General features: G+C 42.4%; 1 protein-coding gene across 1 annotated transcript; it reads left to right on the top strand.

Annotated features, from left to right (window-relative positions):
* The first annotated feature begins 752 nt into the window (after positions 1-752).
* On the top strand, positions 753-21,833 carry kif18a (kinesin family member 18A). The gene is made up of 17 exons (XM_030794158.1): positions 753-1,071; positions 3,135-3,292; positions 3,511-3,615; positions 4,065-4,175; positions 4,512-4,709; positions 8,911-9,087; positions 9,439-9,513; positions 9,906-10,009; positions 12,413-12,575; positions 13,067-13,231; positions 14,531-14,652; positions 15,023-15,273; positions 15,800-15,859; positions 19,858-20,233; positions 20,495-20,587; positions 20,923-21,020; positions 21,688-21,833. Exons 1-17 carry the CDS (start codon positions 753-755, stop codon positions 21,831-21,833), a joined length of 2,721 nt encoding a protein of 906 aa, XP_030650018.1.
* The last annotated feature ends 4,042 nt before the right edge of the window (positions 21,834-25,875 follow it).

The raw sequence follows: 25,875 nt of genomic DNA on the forward strand, positions 1-25,875 counted from the left end.
GGAAACTTATGTTCGAACTGCCTGTAATTATCGTGATTTTTATGTAAACAAGACTGTTTAACCCAAATTTTCCGTTACAGATAGGTGAGTCCAAATGTACGCATTTGTAGAATTTATAAAGAAACGTAAATTAGTTGAATACAGTATATTATCAACCCTAATATGGCTAGCTCACACAGCTAGCATGGTAACCTCAATTAAATGGAGAGGAGAGAGTTGTTCTCCAACGTTAGCTCAGTTTCCTAGCGAACATTGTTTATGTACTTCTGTCATTTGTATCATTATAATGAGTTACATTTTTTATTGTTACTTATAACAATAAAAGTGAAACGCTGTTCTTTTTATGGCGCTTGCTAATGATATAGCTTAAAGCCTCATGCATCTTTTTTCGTCAGTGTGGTCGCCTGACTTGACCAGTCATAACTCTGACACCTTCAATAACCATTTTATTTTAAAAGAATAGGTTTTGCTGATATTGTTTCTTCATTCAGCATAATTACAGAAAACTGTCAAAGTTTAAAGTGAATGTCATGATCTTTGGTCTTACAACTGCATACATTCACAGGCTTTTCTCATCTGACATCTACACGTTTTAAAACGTCAGTGATATTTCCAACGGCTTAATGACAAAATGCAATTCTTGTCAATTAGCCAGCAGTCCTTAAGTCCTCAAATAAGTGTGAAAGCTGTATTTCATTATCCTCTCCCTTTGGTTCAACAGGTGTGAGCTCAGTGAATAAGATTACCAGAGAATGGGTGGGGAAGAGGTGTGTAGCCACGTGAAGGTGGTGGTCCGTGTGCGTCCACTGAACTCCCGAGAAAAAGAAGGCAATTTCAAGAAAGTTGTCCATGTTGTTGACAAACACATGCTCATCTTTGACCCTAAAGAAGAGGAGGTGACCTTTTTCCGGGGGCAGAAATCAGCTCGTAGGGACCTACGAAAGAAAGTCAATAAGGACTTAAAGTTTGTCTTTGATAATGTCTTTGGAGAGGACTCCTGTCAGATGGATGTATTTGAGAATACCACTAAAGGGATTGTTGATGGCGTTTTGAATGGCTACAACTGTACAGGTGAGGAGATTCTGAGCTGCTGTTATGCTGCAGGCCGCCTGCTGTGTTGATCATCAGTCATGTTTCTTGAGAAGTAGACCACATCACCTCACTTCTCAAGAGGATGGCTTAGGGCTTTATTCAAGATTGACTGCATTCTACACCATTTTAAGAGTTGCACAGCTTCCTGGGTTAGGGAAATGTGTCCAGAGTCTGATTTAAGCAACAGTCTAGACACTGTAACTATTGTGTCTGTTATATGGAAACACATCTGATTTCTGTATGGAAGGGATTATCGAAAACTAGTTTCTAGTCAGCCATATAGAGTGATCATGTTGGCTCTGATTTTAAAAAGAAATTAGGCGTGACTAAACATACAGTCACCAAAGGGGTTCCAAAGCCTGCTTTGGACCAGACAATAATCTCTTAATGAGTATTTTAATATTCGTCTTATGTCAAAAGTTTTTGGTGAGGAGAAACAAAGTTTTGACTGTTTACAAAGTGTAGGATTGTCCAGAGACAACAGTACAGTATGATCCTAAGTGAGACTTTTTCCCTATGATGTAGTTAGCCTAGTTTCAGTTTTAGTTCAGGCTTAGTTCAAAACTCTGTCTAAATCAAAACCCACATGAACCTGAATTTTAAGAAAGCAGCAGTGGAATGAGGTGAAAATCTCCAGTCACGCACTCACCTCTTGCCAAAGTAAAGATTCCAACAATCTTAGGTAAAATGGAGAAATTGACTTGCCTTTAGCCAGAAGTCTGGAGTCACGTCTGAATTCTGGCCTACAGAAATGGGAGTAATGACAGAAGAATCTGAGCGATGCTCGTGCCCTAATTTAGTTACGCTGCAATTGAACGGCAGTTGTTATGACAGTGTTTTGGGCTCTTTGCCAGTCAGTATGTAAACACTTCCCACACCTTTTTCGCATGACACAACAATATCTAACCAAGAGGCAGGTTTAGGCTATACTTTTTATTTACCGAGGCATTTACTTTTTGCAGAGGTTATGTGCTTCAGGAGCGTTGGGTTCAGCCAAGGTTTTGATTTAAAAGCAGTCACCATAGTGGGTTGTTTCAATCAAGAGCTCCATCTGATCAGAAGTGTAGCCCTGAGGCGGGCTTACCTGTGTCAGACATTTTGATTATGTGCTCCACTTAGTAATTTAAACAATTTCTATGAGTAGCTGCCAAAATAAATGAATACCAAGCCTCTTTCTGTCAGATATTTTGATTATGTGCTTCAGGTGGTAATTTAGATACTTTCTAGAAGTTACTGCACTCCTGTTGTTTCCTTCTACAGAGACACTCAAGCTTTCTCATTACAAAACACACTAGGAGCTGCTTTTTACTGACACGCTGCAAATATTTTGAACATATCCCTTCATTTCTTTTACCTTGATCACAATAAGCAGGAGAAAAATGAAGGCAGTATTCAGCTCCAATTATATCATTCTCATTTTTAATAAGCGATAGATTGATTTTGTCAGTGAAAACTTTTCATGCATTTTAGGATGATCAGTGCTGCCTTTCTGTGAGTATGTATCTGCTTTGCTAGATATGACAGAATGAGCCAGTCTGCAAATACAAGCATCTGTTACTGTTATACTGTTGTGGAAATCAAGACCTTATGCTCAGAGTGATTGTGTTACTGCATATGTTGCAGAAGGACAAACTGTGTTGTTTTTATAAACGAACACTTTGGAAACAGTTCGCTGCATGATTGCAGTAAAAGCATTGCGTGACTATCTGATTTGTGCATCTTAGATATGAGATTGAGTCTGTATGATGGTTCTGAAGGCATATTTCTGATTCTTTTACCTTATAAGTTTGACCAAATAACATCTATCAGTGTTAAACTGCACAAACACTAGGGTCTTTTTAACAATTTTTTTCTTTGTTTGTTTTCTTTCCAACGTGCACTGATGTTGGCTCATGCGTTACTAGATTCATGTCTGCTTTTTGAAATTGCCGCTATTCAAAATTCATTTGGCCAAAATTATTTTTTTTATCAAAATGACAGATGTGGTTGGGAATGTCTCTAGCGCCATTTGTTGCTAAATGTGTCTGTACAATTTGGGCCAGTGTTTGCTTATGGAGCAACAGGGGCAGGGAAGACACACACCATGCTGGGGACCAGTAATGATCCTGGAGTTATGTACCTCACTATGAAAGAGCTGTTTGCACGGATGGACCTCATCAAGGATGAGAAAGTGTTTGATGTGGCTTTCTCTTATTTGGAGGTGAGAGCTTGTTTACTATATCCCTCCTTACCTCTTTAATTAGACCCATTGTGCTCTAGTTTATGTGTGTTTCTAATAAAATCCAGATTTAGGAAGGCTTTGCCGTCTAGCTGTCTAACACACTCTTGAGCTCATTTGAACTGAAGAAAACTGAATGCAGCGAACGCGTGAGTAAACCTGTTCTCACTCCGGTTGTGTAAACTATTGTTGTCACCCAGGTGTATAATGAACAGATTAGGGATCTCCTGGCCAATTCGGGTCCTCTGGCCGTCCGAGAAGATGGCTGCAAAGGCGTGGTCGTTCAGGGACTCACTCTTCACCAGGTATCAGATAAATCATTGGGACCAGACTGAGATCTTTACACTGAGTTTCAAAGCTTCAAAGCCTGTGTAACATGCATTATACACACTCAGAAAGTTTATCTCTTTGGCAGTGCGATAGTAACATTTGCATCGTCGACATGAAATCATGTATGAAACATTTACATAAGGCTGATTGTTTTTGTTGTCTTTTTAATCAAAAGGATTAAAAATATTCCAAGTAGGACTCAAAACCCAAACAAGTCATTTGATTTGGTTACCCTGGTCACAGCTCATATGCGATTCATTTACAGATATTTGGCTGAATATTATGTTTGTCGGCTTGATTGTTTATAACATAGACTGATGTCTTGTTTTCTCTCTCTGTGTGTGTGTGTGTGTGTGTGTGTGTGTGTGTGTGTGTGTGTGTGTGCGTGTGTGTGTGTGTGTATGGGGGGGTCTCGGCTGTGTAGCCTAAGTCTGCTGAACACATCCTTGAAGCTCTGGATTACGGTAACAAAAATAGAACGCAGCATCCAACCGATGTGAATGCCTCATCCTCCAGGTCCCATGCAGTATTCCAGGTAATGGTCACTTTCTTATCGCCAAAATAGCTGCTCAGCGGGAAAGTGTGTAATCCTTCAGGATTCCCAGTATTTACCGATTCAGAATATACACACTATTCACTACTGTTCACATGAGCACATGCCTCATAACAAGCTGCAGTGTTAACTTCAAGCCCCTTAGCATGCCAAAGCGTTGTTTTTAAATTCATGCTAAACCCATCTGTCTTTATTGCAACAGTTATTGGCTGTGCTATTGGTTTTTCACGTGCAAATCTGATGACGTGTAAAATAAGACAGTAGCTCTTACCAAGAGCGTTCAGATGTATTTACTTTTCCCTCTGTCCTCTATTCTAGATCTACTTGAGGCAGCAAGATAAGACAGCTAGCTTGAACCCTAATGTCCGCGTGGCAAAGATGAGTCTCATTGACCTGGCTGGTTCAGAGAGGGCCAGCGCCACCAACGCTAAAGGCGCTCGCCTCCGAGAGGGGGCAAATATTAACCGTTCCCTCCTCGCCCTGGGCAACGTTATCAACACCCTCGCGGACCCCAAGGTTAGTGTCTACACCAGACAGGCCGAATTCCTCTGTTACAGTGGGTAAATGTGTTAATAGATTTAGCCTACAGTGTTAATCGCTTGTCTTTGTTAATTAAGCATTTAACATTCCGTCATGCACAGGGTCATGTTTAAAAAAAATTTGAGGAGGCCAAGTCTCCCATATTTTTCACTGGAGAGACCACCAAATCGTGGAAGAACGATGTTGCATCCCAGAAACAGAGAACCAGACATTTCTGTGGTCTTTCACATGAAAATAGAGTCTTAGCCAAAATCTACTTCCGAGGGAAGAGTAAAATGTTCAGTTTTGGATGTAATGTGAAGTTATTTTGAAAGTTCAACTGAGTGTGTATTTTTGTTGTTGTTGCCCCCCCCCCCCCCCCCCCCACTGTTTATGTATTTGGGTATGTGTGTATGTTTATATATGTATATATACACAAACACACGCACAGGTTTTAGTTCTGCTCACGTGTTAGGTCTTAATCCTGTTTCCTTTACTGCCCACCAGTTTGAGTAGATTTGGGCTATCCACTTCACTTTAAGGACTTTTATGCCACTTCCTCAGTGCAGCATTTCTTCACAATAGGACTAATGTGGCTTGTGAGCATTCTCTTGAGCACCATCTGGCTCACAGTATTTCATATGAAATGCAGGGAGTTATAGAACTGTGGGAACTGAGATCATCCAGTAGATTCCAGCCAGTTTGTTTTTACCTGGTTCTCTCTGAGCAGTGGCTTTTGAAGCATATCTCGGGTTAATACATATTTCAGATTGATAGATATTAGTTGAACTCTTGAACTGTATAATCAAAATCAAGGCCAGTCATTTGAATAAAATATGAGATGATTTTAAATAAAACATGCGACGGTTCTGGGGAATGAACTTCACACACATACACACACACACTACACTACACCCTCGAGCCAGCTGCACACACAAACACAAGTACAAAATGTCCTTTGTCATTTGTTGGTGAGGGATTGCCTGCCCAGACAACTTTGTGGCCTACCGAAAACTTCCCCCGTAGCGTGTGCGCTCCCCTCAACTAAAACCTCCCATTTTTAACGAGGAGCGCACAAAAGCAAGACACGCAGACGTCAGAATACTACTGCCACTCTGGGCTTCTCTCAGCATGTTCGGCTCCACTTTAATCAATCGAATGATAAATGAATATCATTTGCACACACTCAGGACCACACACTTTGCAGATGTGTTTGCGCTCCACCAGAATCAACTCCTAAAAGAACCAGTGTTTTTTTTTTTTTTTTTCCTCCGCAGACCGCTCCGATTCATTCAAACACATTCATTTCAATGTCATTCGCGTACTCTTTGTTGTATCACACCTTGGCAACCTTCCAAACGGACTCCGCACATAAAGCAGAGCGTCTTTATCCGAACTCGGCACGGGTTGACACACTTTCTCAGGTTGTCAAGCCTCTCTTAAGTTTTTAGCCCGTGCCCTCTGGATTTTCTGACACAGTTGTTGTGGGACCGATGATATCTAGGCTAAGAGAGTCACACATCATTTACCCATGGCTGTTTTGTGTATGCTAATCCTTGTCCTCGGGGTACCAGTTGTGTACATGCACACGTGTGTGTGTGTGTGTGTGAGAGAGAGAGAGAGAGAGATTCTGAGCTGTGCATTGCTGGCTCCAGCTTCTTCCTACCACAGACTCGGCGGTCTGTGGAATTATATCCAGATTTCCCACTGCGAGAGGGTGAGGGGATGATTTACATGGCAATCCCATTAGTCTGTGACGACTCTAGATTGCAACCATAGAAAATGACTGTTAAATCTGTCTGTAAGTGTTTGCTTCGCATCATAAACTGTGATAAGGCATCCTAATTATTTTTTTTGTGTGTGTGTCTCTCTCTCTTTTATTCAGACTCTGATTATTTTCTTTTCTCGTCCCGCTGGCTGAGCGAGGTGCCTGAATGAAAGAGAGGGAATAAGCTGACGCTTCATTCACGCGTTCTTGCCGTTCGTGTTTATGATTTTCTCTCTGTTTGTGGCAATGAATTTTTCTCATTGTGGCCTTTGAGCACGATTATCCCCATTCTGAACTGTTGTCATTAACTGACAGCTGAATGCGTTTCTCCCCCCCTCCCCACATTAAACTATTCTCTCAGCGCAATTAGAAGTAATGAGGTTACATGGGTCTACACTGCCGTCAAAAAAACATAATCAGATTGTGAGCAAGCCAGAGAAAAGTAATGCATGTCTAATACCGAAAGGGAGGAAGAACATATTTGATTGTAATCGCAATGATAAAAGTATATACATAGTTGCTTTCTTTTGGGGGAGGGGGGCGCGGGGGGAGGCATTTTCCATCTTGGAGGCCTTAAGCTGATTGTAGCACATTGTAGGGAGCAGAAGTTATGAGAAATAAGTGAAGTCAAAGCAATTGACCCCTGACCCCTTTAGTGAAGGTGTGAGACTATAATTGAGCATGGTGTCTAAGTGTTGATTTCTGTTCTCTTTGTCTCTCTCTCTCTCTTTTTTCTCTCCCTCTCTCCTTCCACCTGGTGAGGCTGGCCCTTATATGTTGTTAATCAAAACCACACTTAGTCAGAATAAGTCTAGACTGGTGCTGAGAGAGTGATTTTGTGCTGTCATGCGGTGCTGGAGTACTGTAATTTGGGTGGGACAAATGTTTGAACAGCAGGTTAACCCATTTAAATGTCTGGGGTGGGGTCAACTTCAGTCTGCACTGGTGTGAAAGCGGGTGTTGCGTGAAACTACCTTGTGGAGACAGCGCTACTTAAATGAGATAATTATGAGATAAACTTCAACCCACGTCAAATACGACAAGGATGAACAGCCCCAAACATAGTAACAAGCCCTCCTTTTTTTTTATTTTTCTCCTTCATTCAAGTTTCTGCCCTTAAAACACAGTATAGTTCAACCCAAGTGGCGATTAAATTAGCTGACTTTGATCTGGAAATGTAAGAATGTTTTCCTAGTTTTGGTCTTCTCTCTCTTTCTCTCTCTCTCCCCCCTTCCGTGCCTGTGGTTGGTCGTCGTGTCGCCGTTTGATTCAGTACCAGAGCCATGTCTGGAGGGTAAAGTGAGCAGGTTTGCCCCTGACTCTGGGCCTCAGAGCGGAGCAGGTATGCGGGTATTGTTTTCATGCCATCCGCATATATTAACCTGTCACCGAGACGGCTCACCTTACCCTCCATCCCCGGGGAAGCCAAAAATGGGCCGCTCAAATTCAGCGAATAAGCTGCAAATGCGTCCGTGCTACCCCGAAACGCTATCTTATCGTCTGCGCGGAACCCGAACTGCGGTGACTGATTGGAACGTTTTCTCTTGGAAGACACACAAATAGTCTTGTTTTGGGCTACGTTCCTGTTTTTCTCCCCAGCCTATTAAAAAGGAAGAGTGCATCTGTGTGAGTTGTGTGGGTCCTGTGTCAGCATGGTGTCAATTATTCCATGCTCAGTCTTACCCAGTGCTAGCCCCAATGCCTGCTAACTGCAACTGTTCTCTCTCTTTTTCGCTATCTCTGTATTTTTGCCTCAGTTATTCTATTTCTCTCTCTCTCTACGCTATGTCCCCCCCCCCCGGTCCTCTCTGTGCTCTTTTTGTCTTCCTCTCCCACCTCTCTCAGGGTGCAGGAAATGCTGCCAAAATGTAATGATCTAAGAGCCATTCCTTTGCAACCTTAATTAAAATGCAAACATACACAGCCGCTTCCCCTCACTATGCAGTCCGCTAGCTTCCTGTGAGTGCAACTTGCACCGCTGCACTCCATAAAACTCCAACACAGAATCAGCTGTATTTCCTTATTTCTTTTTGTTTGTTTGTGTTGGCAATGGTCTGCTTAGCTTTGTCTGTCTTCACGGTCCAATCAAGCAATACAGATAGGCTTGAAAGCGACAAACTGGGAATTTAACCTTGTAAGGTCTTGAATTCCACACCCAAACCGCATGATTTAGTGCATATGCTTAAAGCTAATTTACAGCCCAGGATTTCACCTTGAAATAAGCTTTCTGTAAGAAATCAAATCATTTGAACTGCCTTTGGGAAAGTAATACTTCATTTTCCATTTGGTTTTAGTTTGCTTTGTTTATACCTGCTAAAGTAAATTGTTTCCACCTTGTCTGTCTGTTTTTTTGTTGTTGTTGTTGTTGCTTTGATTTTTATTTATCATGGTTTTCTTTCTTTTTTTCTTTTTTTTGTCTTTCCCCATCAGAGTAAAAAAACTCACATCCCATACAGAGACAGCAAACTGACGCGCTTGCTCAAAGACTCTCTGGGAGGGAACTGCAGGACAGTGATGATCGCCAATGTTAGTCCGTCCACCTTATCCTACGACGACACACACAACACACTCAAATATGCCAACAGAGCCAAAGAAATCAAGTCCACAGTAAGTCACCGAACAAACACACCTTACCGTAAACCTAATCCTCCTCTACTGCTCACTTTTAGTCCAGGTCTAATGACAGGCTCTTGTAGGGACAGAGTAGGTCAGACTTAAACTTGCATGACTTTGATGAGATTGTTTTCTTACAGTAGTATCTTTAATCAGAGCATTTTAAGCACATGCATCACTCTTATTTTGTTCAGTCAACTTTCTGAAGTATACATTTTTTCTCTCTCTCTTTCTTTTGGGGGGGGGGGGTATTAACACATTTAAATATTCTAGGCATTCACAAAAGTGCACATTTTCATAATGACTCTCTCTCTCTCTCTCTCTCTCTCTCCCTCCCTCTCTCAGCTGAAGAGTAATGTGGTTAGTTTGGACAGTCACATTGGCCAGTATGCTGTAATATGCGAGAAACAGAGAGCAGAGGTAAGCCTCACCATACAGTAGCAGCCAATCACCTTACAGATAACGGATTCAATCTCTCATCATTCCATCTATTACTCAACGACTCTCAGAAACATTTTCACTGCTTCTCATAGTGTAAATAAATGTTTTAGAAATAACTAAAAAATTACTCATTCAGATGTATGACTTGTATGTAGTAGTTTAAGCCGCACTTATTAAAGTATGTAAATCTGTTAACACAAGATCCATAACTTGGGCAGTTGTTGCCTCTGATTTTGTGCAAACCAAAACTGCATATGCAGCAACAGGTCAGCACACATCAAAATCGGACCTTTTTTCCTCTGTAAAATGGGTGAGATGCCAAGTATGTCTTAGCTGTTGAAACAGAGTGTGTGTCTGTTTGTGTGTTGCAGATCCTGCAGCTGAAGCAGAAACTGAAAGCATACGAGGAGCAGAAAACACAGGCGCGGGCCGGCCTTAATCCCGTTCCCGCTGAGAAGAGAGCTGAATTTGAGAAGTAAGTCTTGTGTCAAAGAAAGAATAAGAGAGAGAGAGAGAGAGAGAGAGACACAAGTGCATTCATATGCCATGTATGTTCATCCATGCGACAAAATCTCCACTATTTGTAGTTCCCAGCAAGCGGCCTGAGACCAATGTTTTGTTTGTTTAGATGTTGTTTATTTTATGCCATGTGTAATGTGTAACTGCTCTTTAACTTTACCCCTTAAACTTTTAAGACTTATTCATATTTGATAAATAAGAGCACATGGAGCAAAACCCCAGATCATTGTAGGTGGAGTTTTTAGTCCTCTGCATTTTTAATCGGGCCAGCAGAAACCAGTTTGTTTGTTTGTTTTTGTTTTCAACTCCCAGTATGGTTCTTTTCCCCTTGTTTTATTCCCGGTCCTCCTTAATTCGGAGAGACATCATAATACGCAAACTAACCCCCCCCCCAACACACACACACACACATCCTCTCTCCCTCTTGGCGAGTTTCCATTAATCTGCTTAATGCGAAACTTGAAATTGCGAACTAAAAAACAAGTAACGGAAACACATGAATTTCGAAAAAAAATTCTCATATATCGCTAAAAAGTTTATACACTCTCGTTGGGTGGTTTTTCAGATGATTCCGCAAAGCAATATTTCATAAAATTGAAATGGAAACACATTTTTTGCATTTAAGTCACATGACATGAAGAGCCATAATATAGTGCTCATAGTCGTATTGCGTTGCATAACTCATCAAATGTTGAGGAAATTTTGGATCCACAGGACCTCTGTAAAATCATTGTGGACAATGGCCTCCCAGAAATCCCTGATACGTGGCTGCTGCCAGACATAAGGGGGTTGTCTTTCCATCATTGCGTACATCACATGCCCTCCTCGCCTTCGAAATCACCGTGTCAAAATTGATAAGATCTTGCAGATCAGTCGTCATGTTTAATTGGAATGACTGTCATGAGAGGAGACAACCCAGCTTTAATCGCATAACATCACTCAGTGGAAACACAGACCATTCGCAATTGTGTTTACTCCACTTTTTAAAAGAATTGCTTCTATTTTGCGCGAAACTGCAATGGAAACCTGCCTTCTCTCTCTCTCTCTGTCTCTCTCTCTCGCTCTTCCTTCCTCTCTCTCTCTCTGTCCCATTCTCTCCTCCCTCCCTGTCCCTTTCTCTCCCTCTATCTATCATGAAACCTTTTCATATATAACTGGATGTTTCCGCAGCATCTTTAGAAAGAGAGAGAGAGGGGAGAGGGAGGGAGTCGCAGGAGTGAAAGGGTGAGGAATACAGCAGGGGGAGGAGGAGGAAAAGCTGAATGAGTCTCACTCCTACACGTTTCATTCACCAGCATCAGAATTCACAATCTTCTACTGAAAGGGGGGGGGGGGGGGCATGGGCGACGAACGCTCCAGCTGCCATTAAAAATTCAGCAGTCTGTCAGCGCCGTGGCGACACCCGTGTCACAAGGGTTAGAGCCCAAAGTGCAGCTACGGAGTCACCCGGTCGTGCTGTCTTCATCCACTTGCATTTACACACTCGCTCGTACCCTACACGTTACGCCTTCAGTCCTGCCCCTGTGTCATTCTGGACGTATACTGTTTGTCTGAAAGAAAGTTATGGGGATATGAAGTGGGAATCTCGGTGAATCACAGGCTCCTGTTTTATTAAAATCTATAAGATATTAACATTACTTTCCCATATGCTTCCACTGGTTCAACCCACGTCAGAACCTTCACGCACAGAGACGCATGTCCTCAGAAAGCAGGATGTCCATATTTAGTCATGCTCTCAAGGACACATGCTTTTTGTATTTTGCTCCTTTTGACATGAATATCAGCAAAAAGGAAATGGCTCCTGATATATGTAGTTCCATTTTCAGAGGTGCTGCCTTTTGTACATGTCCTCTGCCCTGGGAGAATTTTCAAGGACTCTCTGGCTTTGTGACTATTGTGTGAGATGGGTGAGGAAGGTTTTGAATTCCAACTTGAAATGAAATGAAATCCATTGTTTGGGTGGTATGGATTTGACGCATTCCCAAGATTTGGATGCTTTTTTTGTAGCGGTGCGGTTTTGTTGTGTTAGGAGGTCCGTTTGATTTCCAACATGATTTGTTAGAGATAGACATTGTTGTTTTGTGATTTTTGTTTTTTTTTTTCCTGTCTTTGCTTTCAGCGTGTTCTCTTTCATATTTGAAGAGGCATTCAGAGGCAGGATGCTAAATGTATCCAAACAAAAGACAAAGAGGCCATGAAAATTTCACTCAGTGAAGCTGGGTTGCTGGATGGTGACATGTTTATGGAAAAATTTGCTTATTTTTTGTCTTTGAAGGAAGGCAGATAAAAAAAAAAAAATGAAGGTTATTCTCTCTTACAGCCCTTAATTGCGTGTGTTTGTGTATGTGTGTGTGTGTAGGATGTCTGAGTCTCTCCGGAGTGTGTTTGCAGTGCGGCAGCAGGTGCGAAAGGATCAGCTGGATGTGGAGAAACAGCTGAAGGAGTGTGAGCTTAGACTGAGGCACAGAGAGGACTGGCACCATCAGGGACAGCTCTTCTTCTCAGAGGACAAGGCTGAGAAGGTAACACACACACACACACACACACACATACACACACCCTCAAACTCACACGCACCTCCCTCCGTAGTCAAACTCACTAACATTCACTTAGTTTAATAAATCATTTCCATTCAGTGGTTGTCCTGGGAGGTTCCACAGAACTAATTATTTTACATAAGTCCAAGTTCATGTCAAGTCTATTGTCACTTTGATCCAAGCCTGGTTTGAGGAACAGAAATATGAGTGAGAAACTTTGTATAGCACAGTCTGTGGCTTCTGCTTTGAGTGGTCTCTCATTTTCCTCCACACAGTTGGATTTTCTGTGGGTGTATTGGATTTGGACTTTGTATTGGTGTTTTGATTGCGTCTGATCTTGTGAGGGCGGGTGTGTGTTTTTGTTTGGGTCATGAGGGCTTTGTAATGAGTTGTCTGGTCTCATGCTCGTGTGTGTGTGTGTGTGTGTGTGTGTGTGTGTGTGTGTGTGTGTGTGTGTGTGTGTGTGTGTGTGGCAGGCCACCTGTAAATACGAGCGAAAGCTGGCCTCTCTGCAGTCTCACCAGCAGCACCTTCAAAGGCGTTTGGAGGAGAATGAGAAGCGTTTTCAGGAGAACGAGGGCTGGCTGCACCGCCTCGAGAACGAGATGAAACTCTTAGGACATGATGGACACACACCAGAGGTTAAATAACAGAGAGTATCTACTTAATCACCAAACTGATCCTACACTGTTGGGTCCTACACTGTTGTAAACGTACATCATACAGTTTACGACTGTGTAATATGTATGTATATGTGTGTGTGTGTGTGTGTGTATACACACACACACACTCATACACACACGCATATATATATACGTGTGTGTGTGTGTATGTGTATGTATATATATGTATAAAAATATATACACACACCTTTTTTCTCCCAAATACCAATGCCACCAGTCATTGTTATCATGTAAGAGCTATATGGAAGTGTAAGTCTAGACTGCAGTGTTAAAGCTTTTCTGTTGGCGCTGTGAGTCTAAGCTGAAGAGGCATGTCTGAGAGTGTATCTCAGAGGGTAAAATGTGGGTTGGACTTTAATGAGACAGTATATCTAGTCCTCTTACAAAACAATGAGCAAACGTCATTACTGTCCTCCTCACAGCTCACAGGCCTCGGAGCTATTTTGGCAGTCAGGCCTGCTTTTCTTTCTACTTCTTCTTCTTCTCCTTCTCCTTCTCCTCAAAGCTGGACTCTTGCTCTTGTGTGCCGTGTCTGGCTTTGTTTTGTCTCTCATTTGCAGCCCCTCTATTAAGAGCCCTGTCCATCCCCCCCACCCCCCACCCCGCTCCCCTCTTACTCTCTCCACAATGACCTAACAAGAGACAGATCAATAATCTCTACTCATCTTCTTCCACAACCAGTTACTTAAATATATGCCTTCTCTCTTTTTTTTTTATCCCCCCATCCTCTTTCTCTACATCCCTCTTTTCTTTCCTGGAAGTAGCAGGGAACAGTGACGCACCTGCTTGTCACATGTTGATACTGGTGCTGTTTAGCATCTCTCTCTCTCTCTCTCTCTTTTTTTTTTTTCTGCGTCAGAAGAGAGGTAGAGGACTTGTAAGAAAGCACCATCTCCGAGAGAAAACAAAGCCGAAACAAATGAGTGCTTTCTCGTGTGTGTGTGTGTGTGTGTGTGTGTGTGTGTGTGTGTGTTTGAGCGTGTCTTCTGGTGGCTCGTTCCGTCCCCAGTTTCTCGGGAAAGAGAACGGTCTCGTACAGTCAGGCTCTCTCTCACCGCCCTCTATCCAGTCTTCCTCTGAATCCCCCTCTAATTGAAAACTCAGAACTGTTTTGTCGAACCTTGTTTCCAGCTCGCCTTTTCATATCTGGTCACGCCAAATTATTCTAACGGTCATTTACAAAATGTACTTTTTGCTGCATTGTTGTTGTTTTTGTCTCAGTAAATGAGATGGTGTCCTGTCCTTCCCTGTATTCAGATGCTGAGGAAAGAGCTACAGTGCCACAGACTCCAGCTGCAGGTAGCAGATCTCCAGCAGCACACTGAGCACATGAGCCACCTCATAGGAGTGCAGGACCAGGAGAACAAACACACCCAAAAGTAGGGCTACCGCACCACAGCCTGCACACACACTTTGGTTCACAAGGGGTTGTTTTTTTTTTCCTTTCTTTATTTTTTTTTAACACTTCTCCATGCAGCTGGTATTGTAATTTGGTTTTTAAAAATATATGGCGGGAATTATTTCAGGGTTGACCTTGACTCTTTACGGACTCGTTTTTGCAATCCCACCACTATCGGATAACTGCCTGCATATGTGCTTTACCTGTCTTTCACTGTATCTGCAATTAATGTTAACATGGTACGCTTTCTAGAGTAGTATGATAGTCCTTTTCCTTTGGATAATGCTATGTTTTCCTTTACTGTAGTTTCATAACTCTGTCTCACTCTCTCTCCCTCTCACCCCGACCAGGCTTGTGAATGCACTGCTGGTCACCTGTCGGCAACAAAACCTGGCCCTGAAGGCGGCTGGCATCGCCACGACAACAGGCAGCTCTGAGTGGGAGGAGCTAGAACACCTGGTGCAGAGAGAAAGAGGTGTGGTCTGGGCAGACCAAGAGAAGGCCGAAGAGAGGGCTGAAAAGAACGGATGCGCAGACGGCGTCCGTCTGCAGCCCATCCTGTCCTTTTCTCGTCTCATCACTCACCAGAACACTCCATGCAGTGAGTTATTACGGTTACAACTCTGCTTTACAGGGCCCCGCGCTTGACACGCAGCCTCGTCTCCACTTTAACAACTGACTACTTACGCCGTTACCACAACGCTAGGCAAAGCACCTTCTTTTGTGTTAGTCACACTGGAATAGTCTAATCTGGTTTTAATTACTTAAAAATGTATCGACTAAATCCCTTTTACACTATTATCTCGTTACTCAAGGAAATCTTTGTGGCAGTTACACTTGACGCCTTGTAAAAGACCTCATTATGCTATGGTGAATCACTGCAATCCACACTGGATGTTACACAGTCATAAAGGAGGAATTGCTAATATGAAGATGATGAAAGTTTTGTTTTTCAGTGTCCATTGTGCGTTTTCACAGTAATGAGCTCTCTACGCAAATTTGCTGTGATGTGTCCAGATTGTACTGAACAATGATGTGTGTGTGTTGGGGGGGGGGGGGGGGGGGGGGGGTGAAGATGTAGGTGGTTTGTTTGATAAAGTCGTTGAAGTTCTGTTTTGTTCACTCAGGCGCAGAGAAACACACACGGCGAGTCTCTCAACGTCTACAGCGTGCTCTGTCATCCAAAGGTAAATTCATCTCTCTCTCTCGCTCTCTCTCTCTCCCCTTCTCTCTCTCGCGCTCTCTCTCTCGCTCTCTCTCTCTCTTTTCTGTCTGTCTCCCTCTCCCCGTGGCCCACTTCAGCACTCTTGGCGTCAGTCATCAATCAAGTCACGCTAGCCTCTCCCATCGCTCACAGTGACAGGCGTGTGTGTTTGCGTTTACGTGCCCCGCGTCTGGAGATCCGGCCATGGCAGCGGTGTGTTTTATCACAGACAGAGATGATAGAGATGTCATTTGCGCCGTATGCATCAGGCCGATAACAAAGTCAGAGGCTTTATAGTTTTCGCCGTCTAAATTTCTGAGCAGCGGTAGAGATAAAGAAACTATAAAGTCTCCCTTATAACTTAGCGAAAACGCGTGCAGCCTTCAGCGCTCGCTCGGAGCATTTTGCTGTTTAAAATTGATGCAGCTGTGTGTCTTTACATATATTAACTTTATAATATCTTTTTCTATGGAGAAACTAGAGCTGTTCTATACAGTCAAAAGCATTGGTCAGCTATGGAAAGGCAAAAAAAAGCCATTCGGGTCAGTGTAATCCACCAGTGTCAAAACTTTTAGCTTTTGAGAAAAAAAAATATGAATAAATCGTCGACTTATTTATTTTTTTTTTTTTTTAATTTGACATATATCCCTGTAGCTTTCAGCGGGGCGGAACCACCGCTGAAACAATCGTGCAGATATGGCTCTGAATCAGAAACACATTTGATATATGGTTGTATTGCGTCGTTCACGGCCTGGGTGACCATGTGAAGTGAATGAATGTTTATGGAGAGAAAGAGTGAACGTCACGGGGGGAAAAACCTTTTGGGAACCAGAAGAAAGACGTATGTGAATTATTGCACTGCTAATGGGGAGTAATGACATGTAGTGCAGAACAGGTGGTCTTCATTTGATCGCAACACATTGTGGGAAAACTGACATTTGAAAAAAAAAAAAATGGAGAAAGAAGGAAACACTGGGCTTCAAGAAACAAAAAACAAGAGACGGAAATACCAAAGGAGAGGCAGAAGGACACGGGAAAAGTGCAAATGAATAATTCGGAAGTGGTGAAATTTTATTTTTCCTTTTAACAAGGACAAAGCCCCACTCAGGAAGAGACAGCTATACAACACCAAGCCGTGTGGAGCTCAGCTTCTATCTGCTGAAACGATTAAAACAGTCACGGTCGACTCCGGACACGTTGTCAGGAGTTCTTCCAACTAACACTTAAAACTGCGATAACTTGTCATGCAGGTGTGTGTAGCGTATTCTCATTAGTCAGGACTCTGACAGAGAACATATTGAGCCATAATTCAGTAGAAATTGATGGATCGAGAGAGAGAGAAAGAGAACAGCGCTGTGTCCTTGCTCTTTTTTTCCCTCCCTTATTTGGTTTATTATCGTCCAAGTCGAGAACAATAAGTTGAGGTCAGTCGTATACATTCTGGTGGTATATGTTCAGACTGAATAGATGAGCCACGTGAAATATGTCAAATGTAGAGTTATATGTGTGTACTTCAGTCACATTGTCATCCCAGCATGGTCTTCAGAGTGAACAAAGACAAGCTAGATGCTGTGGGAAACAAAGAGAGAGAGGAGAGCAGTGGGGAGATGTTTGTGAATGAAGCCACATCCCTCTGCCCTGACTTCCGCTCCTTCGTGACTATCTCAGTTCCAGAGCTGAAGTGCTGGATGGGGGGAGAGAGTCATTGAGAGAGGGAGAAGGATGATTTGGGAGGACAGGCGCAGACACGTGCGTCTTGGCACGAGACCGTGCCCCCCCCCCCCGCGCGCTTTACGTCACGTCACTTTATGAATGATCTCTAAACCAGCGCTGTGCCCAGCACAAAAACATCATCGCAGCTTCTCTTTCTTTCCCTCTCTCTCTTTCTCTATCTCACCCACTCCCTTAAGAATTCACTCGTTTAATTTTTCACGTCGTATTCCTCTCTTTATGTTATTTATTTAGATTTTCTCGCCTGCGTTCCATCTCAGCTTACTGTAAATATGTCCTTTGTTTTCCTTTTTCTTCCTCTTTGTTTTCTCTGTCTCTCTCTCTCTCACTCTCTCTCGCTCTCTCTCTCTCTCAGCCCCACCCCACTCCCCCCGCCCCTTCCCCAGACTCATTCATAAAATCGCTGTGCAGCTGAAGAGAGGGAGGGAGGGAGGGGACCGCAGTCACGTAAGGCGTGAAGCACTCGCAGATCATCAGCGAGGACGCTGGCGCAATAAAAAGGCAGAGGGAAAGTGGGGGGTGGAGAGAGAGAGAGAGAAAGAGCGAGTGAGTGATAGAAGGATGGGGTGGGTATGTGGGTAGAGCGTGAGGCAGCAGCCAGGCGACCCTAATCCAGCGCCGTCTCCTCCAGAAATAGCACCTCATGCATGTATTAATCCCATCAGCCGAAAATATGCCGTCCACAAAACCTCATCGGCAGTTACCGCACAGGCTCAATCTGTTACTGAACACACAGTTATATATCATGATCAACCTGGCCTGTCCCAGCTCTCGCTCACACACGTCCAATATCGCTTTCTCTCAGCCACATTAATACAGAGCCCTTTACATTGCGTGCGTGCGTCTCTTATCGTGAATTGACAGCTGGTCATAACAGCCCTGTCACTCTGCGGTTTGATGCTTTTGGGGACTTAAGCCATGTTTTCTGTCTGTCTCTCTCTCAAGGAGACTAAGGTTTTAAAATATGTTCGCCGAGTGTCTGCACAAACAGCCCATGACACAGAGGAAGCGTCAGGTACGCCAGCGTACAAAATCCATATTTCCGAGAAAGGCTCGCTCCTCGCTGAGAGCAGGCTGAGCTGCGAACGGCAGGAGTTGAGTTTTGCGCTGCCTTAAGCGATTGGCTGGCCGTCGTGCGTGTGGATGCAGTCGCTCGCGCTCAAACCCCCCCCCTCCCCACCCAACCCAACCCAACCCAGCCCAGCCCCCTCCTGCAACGTGTGAGTCAGTTCACAAACGGGATGCAGCGTGCCCTAGCATACTCCGCCACTCAATACCCAACATCAGCGACAGCTTTTCCCGGGAAAACTGTCACTCCATTTCCCCCACTGCACCCTGAGAGAGAGACAGAGATATAGTGAGAGTGGAATGACACACCACTCATCAAACACCTGCTCCTCAAGAATGTGACAGTGGACAATTAATCCCCCAAATAACGAACCCTGTTATTGGGCCCGCGTGGCTGTAATTGTAAGCATTGGCAATGAGTGGAGTCTGATTCCTAAGGCCAGGTGACAATGAAAAGCCATTTCTAGGAGTAAATAACTGTTTGGCCCACACCTGTCTTGAGAGTTTGTGTGTGTGTGTGCGTGCGTGTGTGTGTGCCGCCGTATGATGTGTGTGACTCATTGTTCATTTGTTTGAATGATTCCCCTGTGAATGGTTTGGCTCTCGAAGGACAGTGCTCTGACGTGAATTCTCAACTAAACTGACATTTCCAAATGTTTTTTTTTTCTTTTTTCTTCATGGCAGTCAGCCAAACACCAAAACATTTTTTTTTCTGTGACTCAGAGGAAAATATAAATATTAATGAATAAACTGGCAAATTTAAATATTAAATATAGGGAAAAGGCTTAAATGTAAATAAGGAGACAACATAAATATTAATTTATATCACAAATGGTTGGATATTACATAGATAAACATAAAGCCTTCTGGAAAATTTCCCAAAAAAATGCCTCAAATCTTGTAATAGTTAATTAGAAGAAGTTCAGACATGTATACGAGCTCATCCATCCAAGTAACCACTGACTGACAAGGTTACAGTCTCTCCATAGTGGCCCTAAAATCGGTTTTAGTGCCTTTTGACATCGTGGCCCCTAACATAGAATATACATTATGAAACTTTACATACAACAAATAGGCTTTATGTTTTGACAATGTGTGACAATATTTTATGCAAAATTTTATGTTAACTGGTGTCCTGTAGTACACTTAAACATCTGTAATGGTGTTTGATTATTTCTGTAGGACCTCAGGGTGAGCAAGGGAAAGCAGAAGAACCAGCAGCTAAGAAACCCATCAGGAGGAAACTGGCAGTTTCTCCTCCTAATCCAGTCCAAGGGAGTGCTGCCTTGGCCCAGTGCTCCCCAGGCCTCCAAGAGGTTCTGAAGCAAGAGGGCGTGTGCCCCATCCAGTACACCCCTGAAAACTGTTCCAAACCTCCAACCCAATCCTCCAGCACGTTTGACCCCAATGCCACTTTTGATGTTGGGCACGGCGAAGAGCTTGAAGCAGCGAACGCCACCATTATCCTGTCCAAGGGTTCACCACAACCCCTCGCACCAGCAGGCTCCAGCCAGATCCAGCCACTACGGACCAACAACGGGAACGAGACCGTCAAACGGTAAAAAAAAAGCCCAGGAATGCCCACTTCATTATAGGCTTGAGTCAGCGCTGAGGATAGAATGGGCAAACAAGGCCGGAGCAAGTGTCAAATATTTAACCGAAACACATGCAGCGCTCACTGCTAATACTAAACATATTCAACAGCAGGTTAGAGTGAAAAGAAGCGTTTATGCAAATGAATTCTGTCTGTCTGTCTGTCTGCTGCCTCTGATACTGGTGAACAGTGTGGACGGTGATATTGTCTGGTTTTGACTCTTAGGTTCGAGATCCCGTCTCTCTTGGACATCAGACGAGTCAAACCGTCCTACATGGCTATGACCTCAGCAGCACAAGGCAAGCGCAAGCTCAACTGGTGAGTGTCTCTTTGCATCTGTCATTCATACACACACACATGACATTCTCGCCGTCAGTTAGACTGTTCAGACCACATTCAGACCTTTTTTTATGATTTGATGTATGTGTTATATCTCAGTACCAATGCAGCTGATTTAGCTAGTTAAAGGATTTGATGATTTAGACCTTGATTTGTGCATTGTTATCAATTGGGCGAATCCCTGCTGTATATGTTTTTTTGTGTGTGTGTTTTTTTTTTAAAATGTAGTTTATGTACAGCATTCATTTCTCTAAATCATCTATTGAAAAAGAAAAGTCTGACCCTTTGTACATGTACGTGTGTGTGTTTCCCAGCAGTGGAAAAGATGTAGACGGCAGCCTTGCTGCACCCAAACGGATAAAGCAGGAACCGGCAGTCACTGGAAAACCGCTCCGTGTCCGTCGCTTTGGAGGTGAGCTATGTTTGCCTTGTCCTCTGAGCCGAAAAACACGTACAGACTCCTACAGTGGCACGCTATGTCAGCTTACTTCCCTCTCTCTGTCTGCCTTCCTCCTGTGCACTCTCTCTCTCTCTCTCTCTCTTTTGATCTTTCTGTAACCCTGATTGTCTCGGTGGATGTTCAGTGTTGAGACATCCACCTGACAGCTGTGACTGAAGTTGAAGTGGGGGCCTAAAATCCCATACTACCCCACCCATTCCCAGTGGTCACGTCTCCCTCTGCATCTCATTCAACAGGCCTGGTTTCCCATTAACTTGCTTTCTGAACTTGCTTGCTTGCTGTGTGGATAGAACACAGCCACATCATTTTGACAGCTTATGTTAGTTGGGTGAGCAGGGCTGTTTTAGCAGTTTCTTCTAAGAGGAGATTTTGAGAATTTAACCATCCTTGTATTACTTATTTTAAGAATATACTTATCCTAGTTATTTGAAATAGTTTTTTTAGTTTTAAAATGAAAAAGATTCTCTGCTGGCATGAGAATTTCACCAAGCAAAGAATAGAAATAGCTTGATTTTATGAATGGTCTTTTCAGCCTCTAATATGCACTCTCAGATGGAGTGTTTCTCATTTTTATCTCATTCATTTTACTAACCCTTTGTTCCTCTGTCCCCGTGAACAGTGTCATCAGCGTCGGAGAACGAGCCAAGCAGGAGAGTCGTGCGGAGTGTGTCTGAGGGAAACATCCATCTTCTGGACCTCCGCAAACCCAAATCCAGCCTGCTTCGAGGGTCCCTTTTTAACAGGGTCGCAAAGAGGAGGGTGTGAGAGACAGCCTTAGTCACCCTGTGGTGCCCTCTGCTTGTTTCACAGACTTCTTTCCTGGTGCCAGACTTTCTTGGGAGATAATGGACAAACCTAAAAAAAAAAAAAAAAAAAATTCCATGTGTAGATATGTAAGATATATTAAGTCCTATGGACTTCGATGACTTAGATTTTCAATGTTTAATAAGATTTTGATCTGAAAGTGGTTGTGTTTTTAAAAATTGGTATTGATTGCTTTTTAAAACTTTATTTTTAAAACTTTAAAACAAGTTTGTACAAAGTAAAACAGTTTCTCAGTATGTGGTAGTTACTGGTATTCTTAATTTTCAGTATAAAGCAACTCTTGAAAAATCTTTTCGTCTTGTAAGGTTCTTTTTTTTTTTTTTTCTTTTTAGTCACTGAGATATGAGCTTATTTCTCATATGTTTTGTTTTAATATCCTTTTCTGTATTGCTAATACATGAACTTGTGACTTCCTGTCCAATTTTTTTAATAAAGAGCCTAATGCTCTTTCTCTACTTGTGCACTGAACAGTTTTGAATGGGTATCACTTCCTTGGAATGTGAATGTACAGCAATACAATACAAAAAATATTATTCTTCAACACAGATCCCAGTGTTTGTCTCTCACCTCTCCCTGTTGAAATTCGGGCATTTAAGACCCGTTTGAGATCATTTTATGAAAGTATGACATTAGAATGTGTTTTTAATCATTGATGTATAGAAAGGGGAAATCTATAACCAAAAAGATCGGGTAGAAGCTATAGCACTACACGCAGGATGCAACTGATCCGCATTGTCTGTGCGTCGATAGCATTATCTCCCTGTTGTTCTGAGTGATCCGTTTGTGTAGAGATTTAGGCAGAGTGTGACAGTGTTGGAAGTTTATGAGTTGCAAACCCAAATACACACACATATATATATATATATATATATATACACATATATACATATATATATATACATATGTGTGTGTGTGTGTGTGTGTATAAAAAAAAGTGCCTGCAGACTGTTTGCGCACTTCAGTGACCTCAGCGTTTCTATGGTTTCCTGGTGTATGCACCTCTACACCCGTGCAAGCCCTGCACCTTCTATGTGTTTTTTGTTTTCTTTGCATATCAAAGAATATTTCTCTTTTTTTTTTTGGCTGAGGTACAGAGTCGATTGCCAGTGACTTTTAGGCTTTATGATGCATGTCCTGTTAGACGAAGTTTAGATAGTGGCTGGCATTGTTTTAAATGATCTACAAGCCACAACAACTCTATGTACAACCTCTGTACACAGTCCTCCCTATTGAACACAAACAGTATTGATTAGTCACAGGAACTATTGTTGGCATTTTCCCCCTGCAGTCTAAACAGTAATGGATCTAAACTGTTACCCACCCCCCACCCCCCCCACCCCACACACACACACCCTGGGTATTCAGCTTTCATATTTACCACAAACCATCTCAAAAGACTGATGTTGAACATGCAGTTGGATCTCAACCTCCACATTTAGAGTCTGTATTTAACTGTGATATCTCCAGGGCACGACAGAATGCAAGCGGTATGGCAAGAAATATCTCTCTTCTACTTTGATGTCATTCTCACAGCTTCCAGTTTTGCACTGCATTACATGTGATTTTATTTTTAGATAGACAGCTCAAAGTCTATCTAACACTTTTGCGCGAGCACCGACACCCTCTCTCTCACTTTCATTCACAAAAATCTCTTCACTGAGTGCTTTTTTTTTCCCCTTTCTTTTTCTTTTTCTTTTTTTTCTTTTTTTCAGAAAGGGGCAGGTCTTGAATAAAGTTTATTAACTTCTCCTCAGCCAATGAGGGGGCTGCTGCGTTTCAAACATTGACCAATGAGACTGAGTGAGAGGTTGGTGGTGGATGTTGCTTAGCAACTGCAGGTAGAATCTAGGATCATGTTGAAGTCATTGTCTTATCTTGGCTCCCACCGAGACCTCACATGTAATGTTTTGCGATATAAACGGGAAAGGGGGAGAAAAAAACGTCCCTCGTGTAAAGTACGTCAAAAGAGTGCAAAGTTGTTCGGTTATGTTAAAAAAAAAAGATAGTGAGAGAAGGTGTTTTGCTGGCATTCCTCTTGTTGGCGTCTGTGCTTGTGGGGCTACCTCCATTGCAAATGTCTGTCAATAAAAGGATCACTTCTCCACATTACTCCTACTGCTGAGGTCAGACTGAAAAAAACACTTTTTCTTATAACTCTTTATTATGGTCACAAATACCACTCTGAAGGTCAATACACAATCTAATAACACTGTCACTGTTTTCTCTATGGGGAAATCACCTTGCAAACCAATGCCTGATGCCAACCTAATGGAAACCTACCATTTAATAGCAGCTTTTTAATATACTAAATCTTATTTACTCGAATAATTCTGGATTTTATACATTCATAATCAATACTTTTCTAATCATACTTTCAAATCAACTTGCTTTCCACTCTAATTTAAATTCTACTAGAACAAAAAGAATAAAGAAGAAGGCCAAACTCCACTGTGCTTTAGCAGAAAATGTTAGTGGAGTGGAGGAGGAGTAAATGGGAGGAATATGACAAAAAAAAAGAAATAGGCAGAGAGAGAGGTTTTTGGGGATGTAGTATGTGCTGTACTTGGAGACAGATTGTGTTTGGCCGTTTTTCTTATGTTGTTGTTTGTTTGTTTGTTTGTTTGTTTTTGACAGGTGAGCTTGGGAAGACCTGTTTAGTATTCCTACACGCTAGTGTAAACACACACACACACATTATCAGATAGCCTCCTAAAACATGACCCTTTCTCCATGTGCTAACTCTACACACATGCCAGCCTTTTGTCCCCTGGCTAATAAAAGCCTTCCAAAGCAGTGGACCTTTACTTGGGAAGAGGCCCAGTTTGGTAATATAATGAAGACCCACCGGCAGGTGATATGCCCTGCACACATTCATAATGCTACAGTCATGCATACTTTATGCACTATTGCTCAGTCTATTCAGTTTGGCCACATTAGACATCATACAGGCATGGTAAAGCAGGTTTATGCATGCGTTAGACATCCAAAGCATGGTACTAATATTGCCTGCTATTTGTTAACTAAGAGGATTGCCATGTATCACACACCTGAGCTAATGTGTACACTTGCAATCTTTCACCCTTAAAGCATAAGCACAATTTAAAAAATTGAAATGAGTATATCAATTGGTGGGGGTTTTTTTTTCTTTCCGCTGAAATCAGACACAGTTTCTCATCTTGCTGCCCTCAATAAGTCGGTTGACTCATTTTTTTTTTCCCCTGAATTTTAAAGCTAAAAGGTCTATTTAATAAATTTCTCTTTCATGTACCTGATGTAAAAGTTGAATCTAAGTAAATATAAAGCAATTTTGTACAAATGAGAAGTTTGTGCAAAATGTGTTAAATTTGAGAATGATTTTACATTAGCATCAGTTCTTTTGAAGCATGCAGGAGTAAAAAACACATAAGGAATGTATTTGCCAGCCAGCACAATTTTTTAGAATCAGAGCAATGTTTCACTGCTTGTTTGTAAACAAAGAAGAGATTTTTTTTTTTTTTGTAAAGATCTTTAAAGTGCCCCTCAAAGTTAGGTCAAACTCTTGCTTGAAGTAGCAGGTCCATATAAGAATCTCATATTTTACCTACAAAGACATGAGGCCAAGGACTACATTTCCCAGTAGTTTACACAGAGCACCATGGGCATCTTTTCCATTCATTATAGTAAAGTAATAGACATAGTCTCATTCTGTTCACGAAAATACTGCAGACTAACAGAAGACAAATTGTTAAAAATTCTACTTTTCAGTATAAAAGGATCAAATGCAAAAAAAAAGAAGAAGAAGAAGAGAAATATCAAGGAGCACAATACGAATTCATGCAATTCATGGCGAAAAGAAATCCAGAAGAAAAGAGAGTAATGATTCAGGACGGTGTAAGAGCACGTGACAGAATGAAAAAAGAGAGTGAATGGGAGGTTGGATTCTGCCTTCAGAGAGCAAGAGGTTGGAAAAGAAGAGAAGGAAAAAGAAAGAGAAGAAGTAGTC

This window comes from Chanos chanos, chromosome 2, assembly GCF_902362185.1.
Source record: "Chanos chanos chromosome 2, fChaCha1.1, whole genome shotgun sequence".
NCBI classification, from domain to species: Eukaryota; Metazoa; Chordata; class Actinopteri; order Gonorynchiformes; family Chanidae; genus Chanos; species Chanos chanos.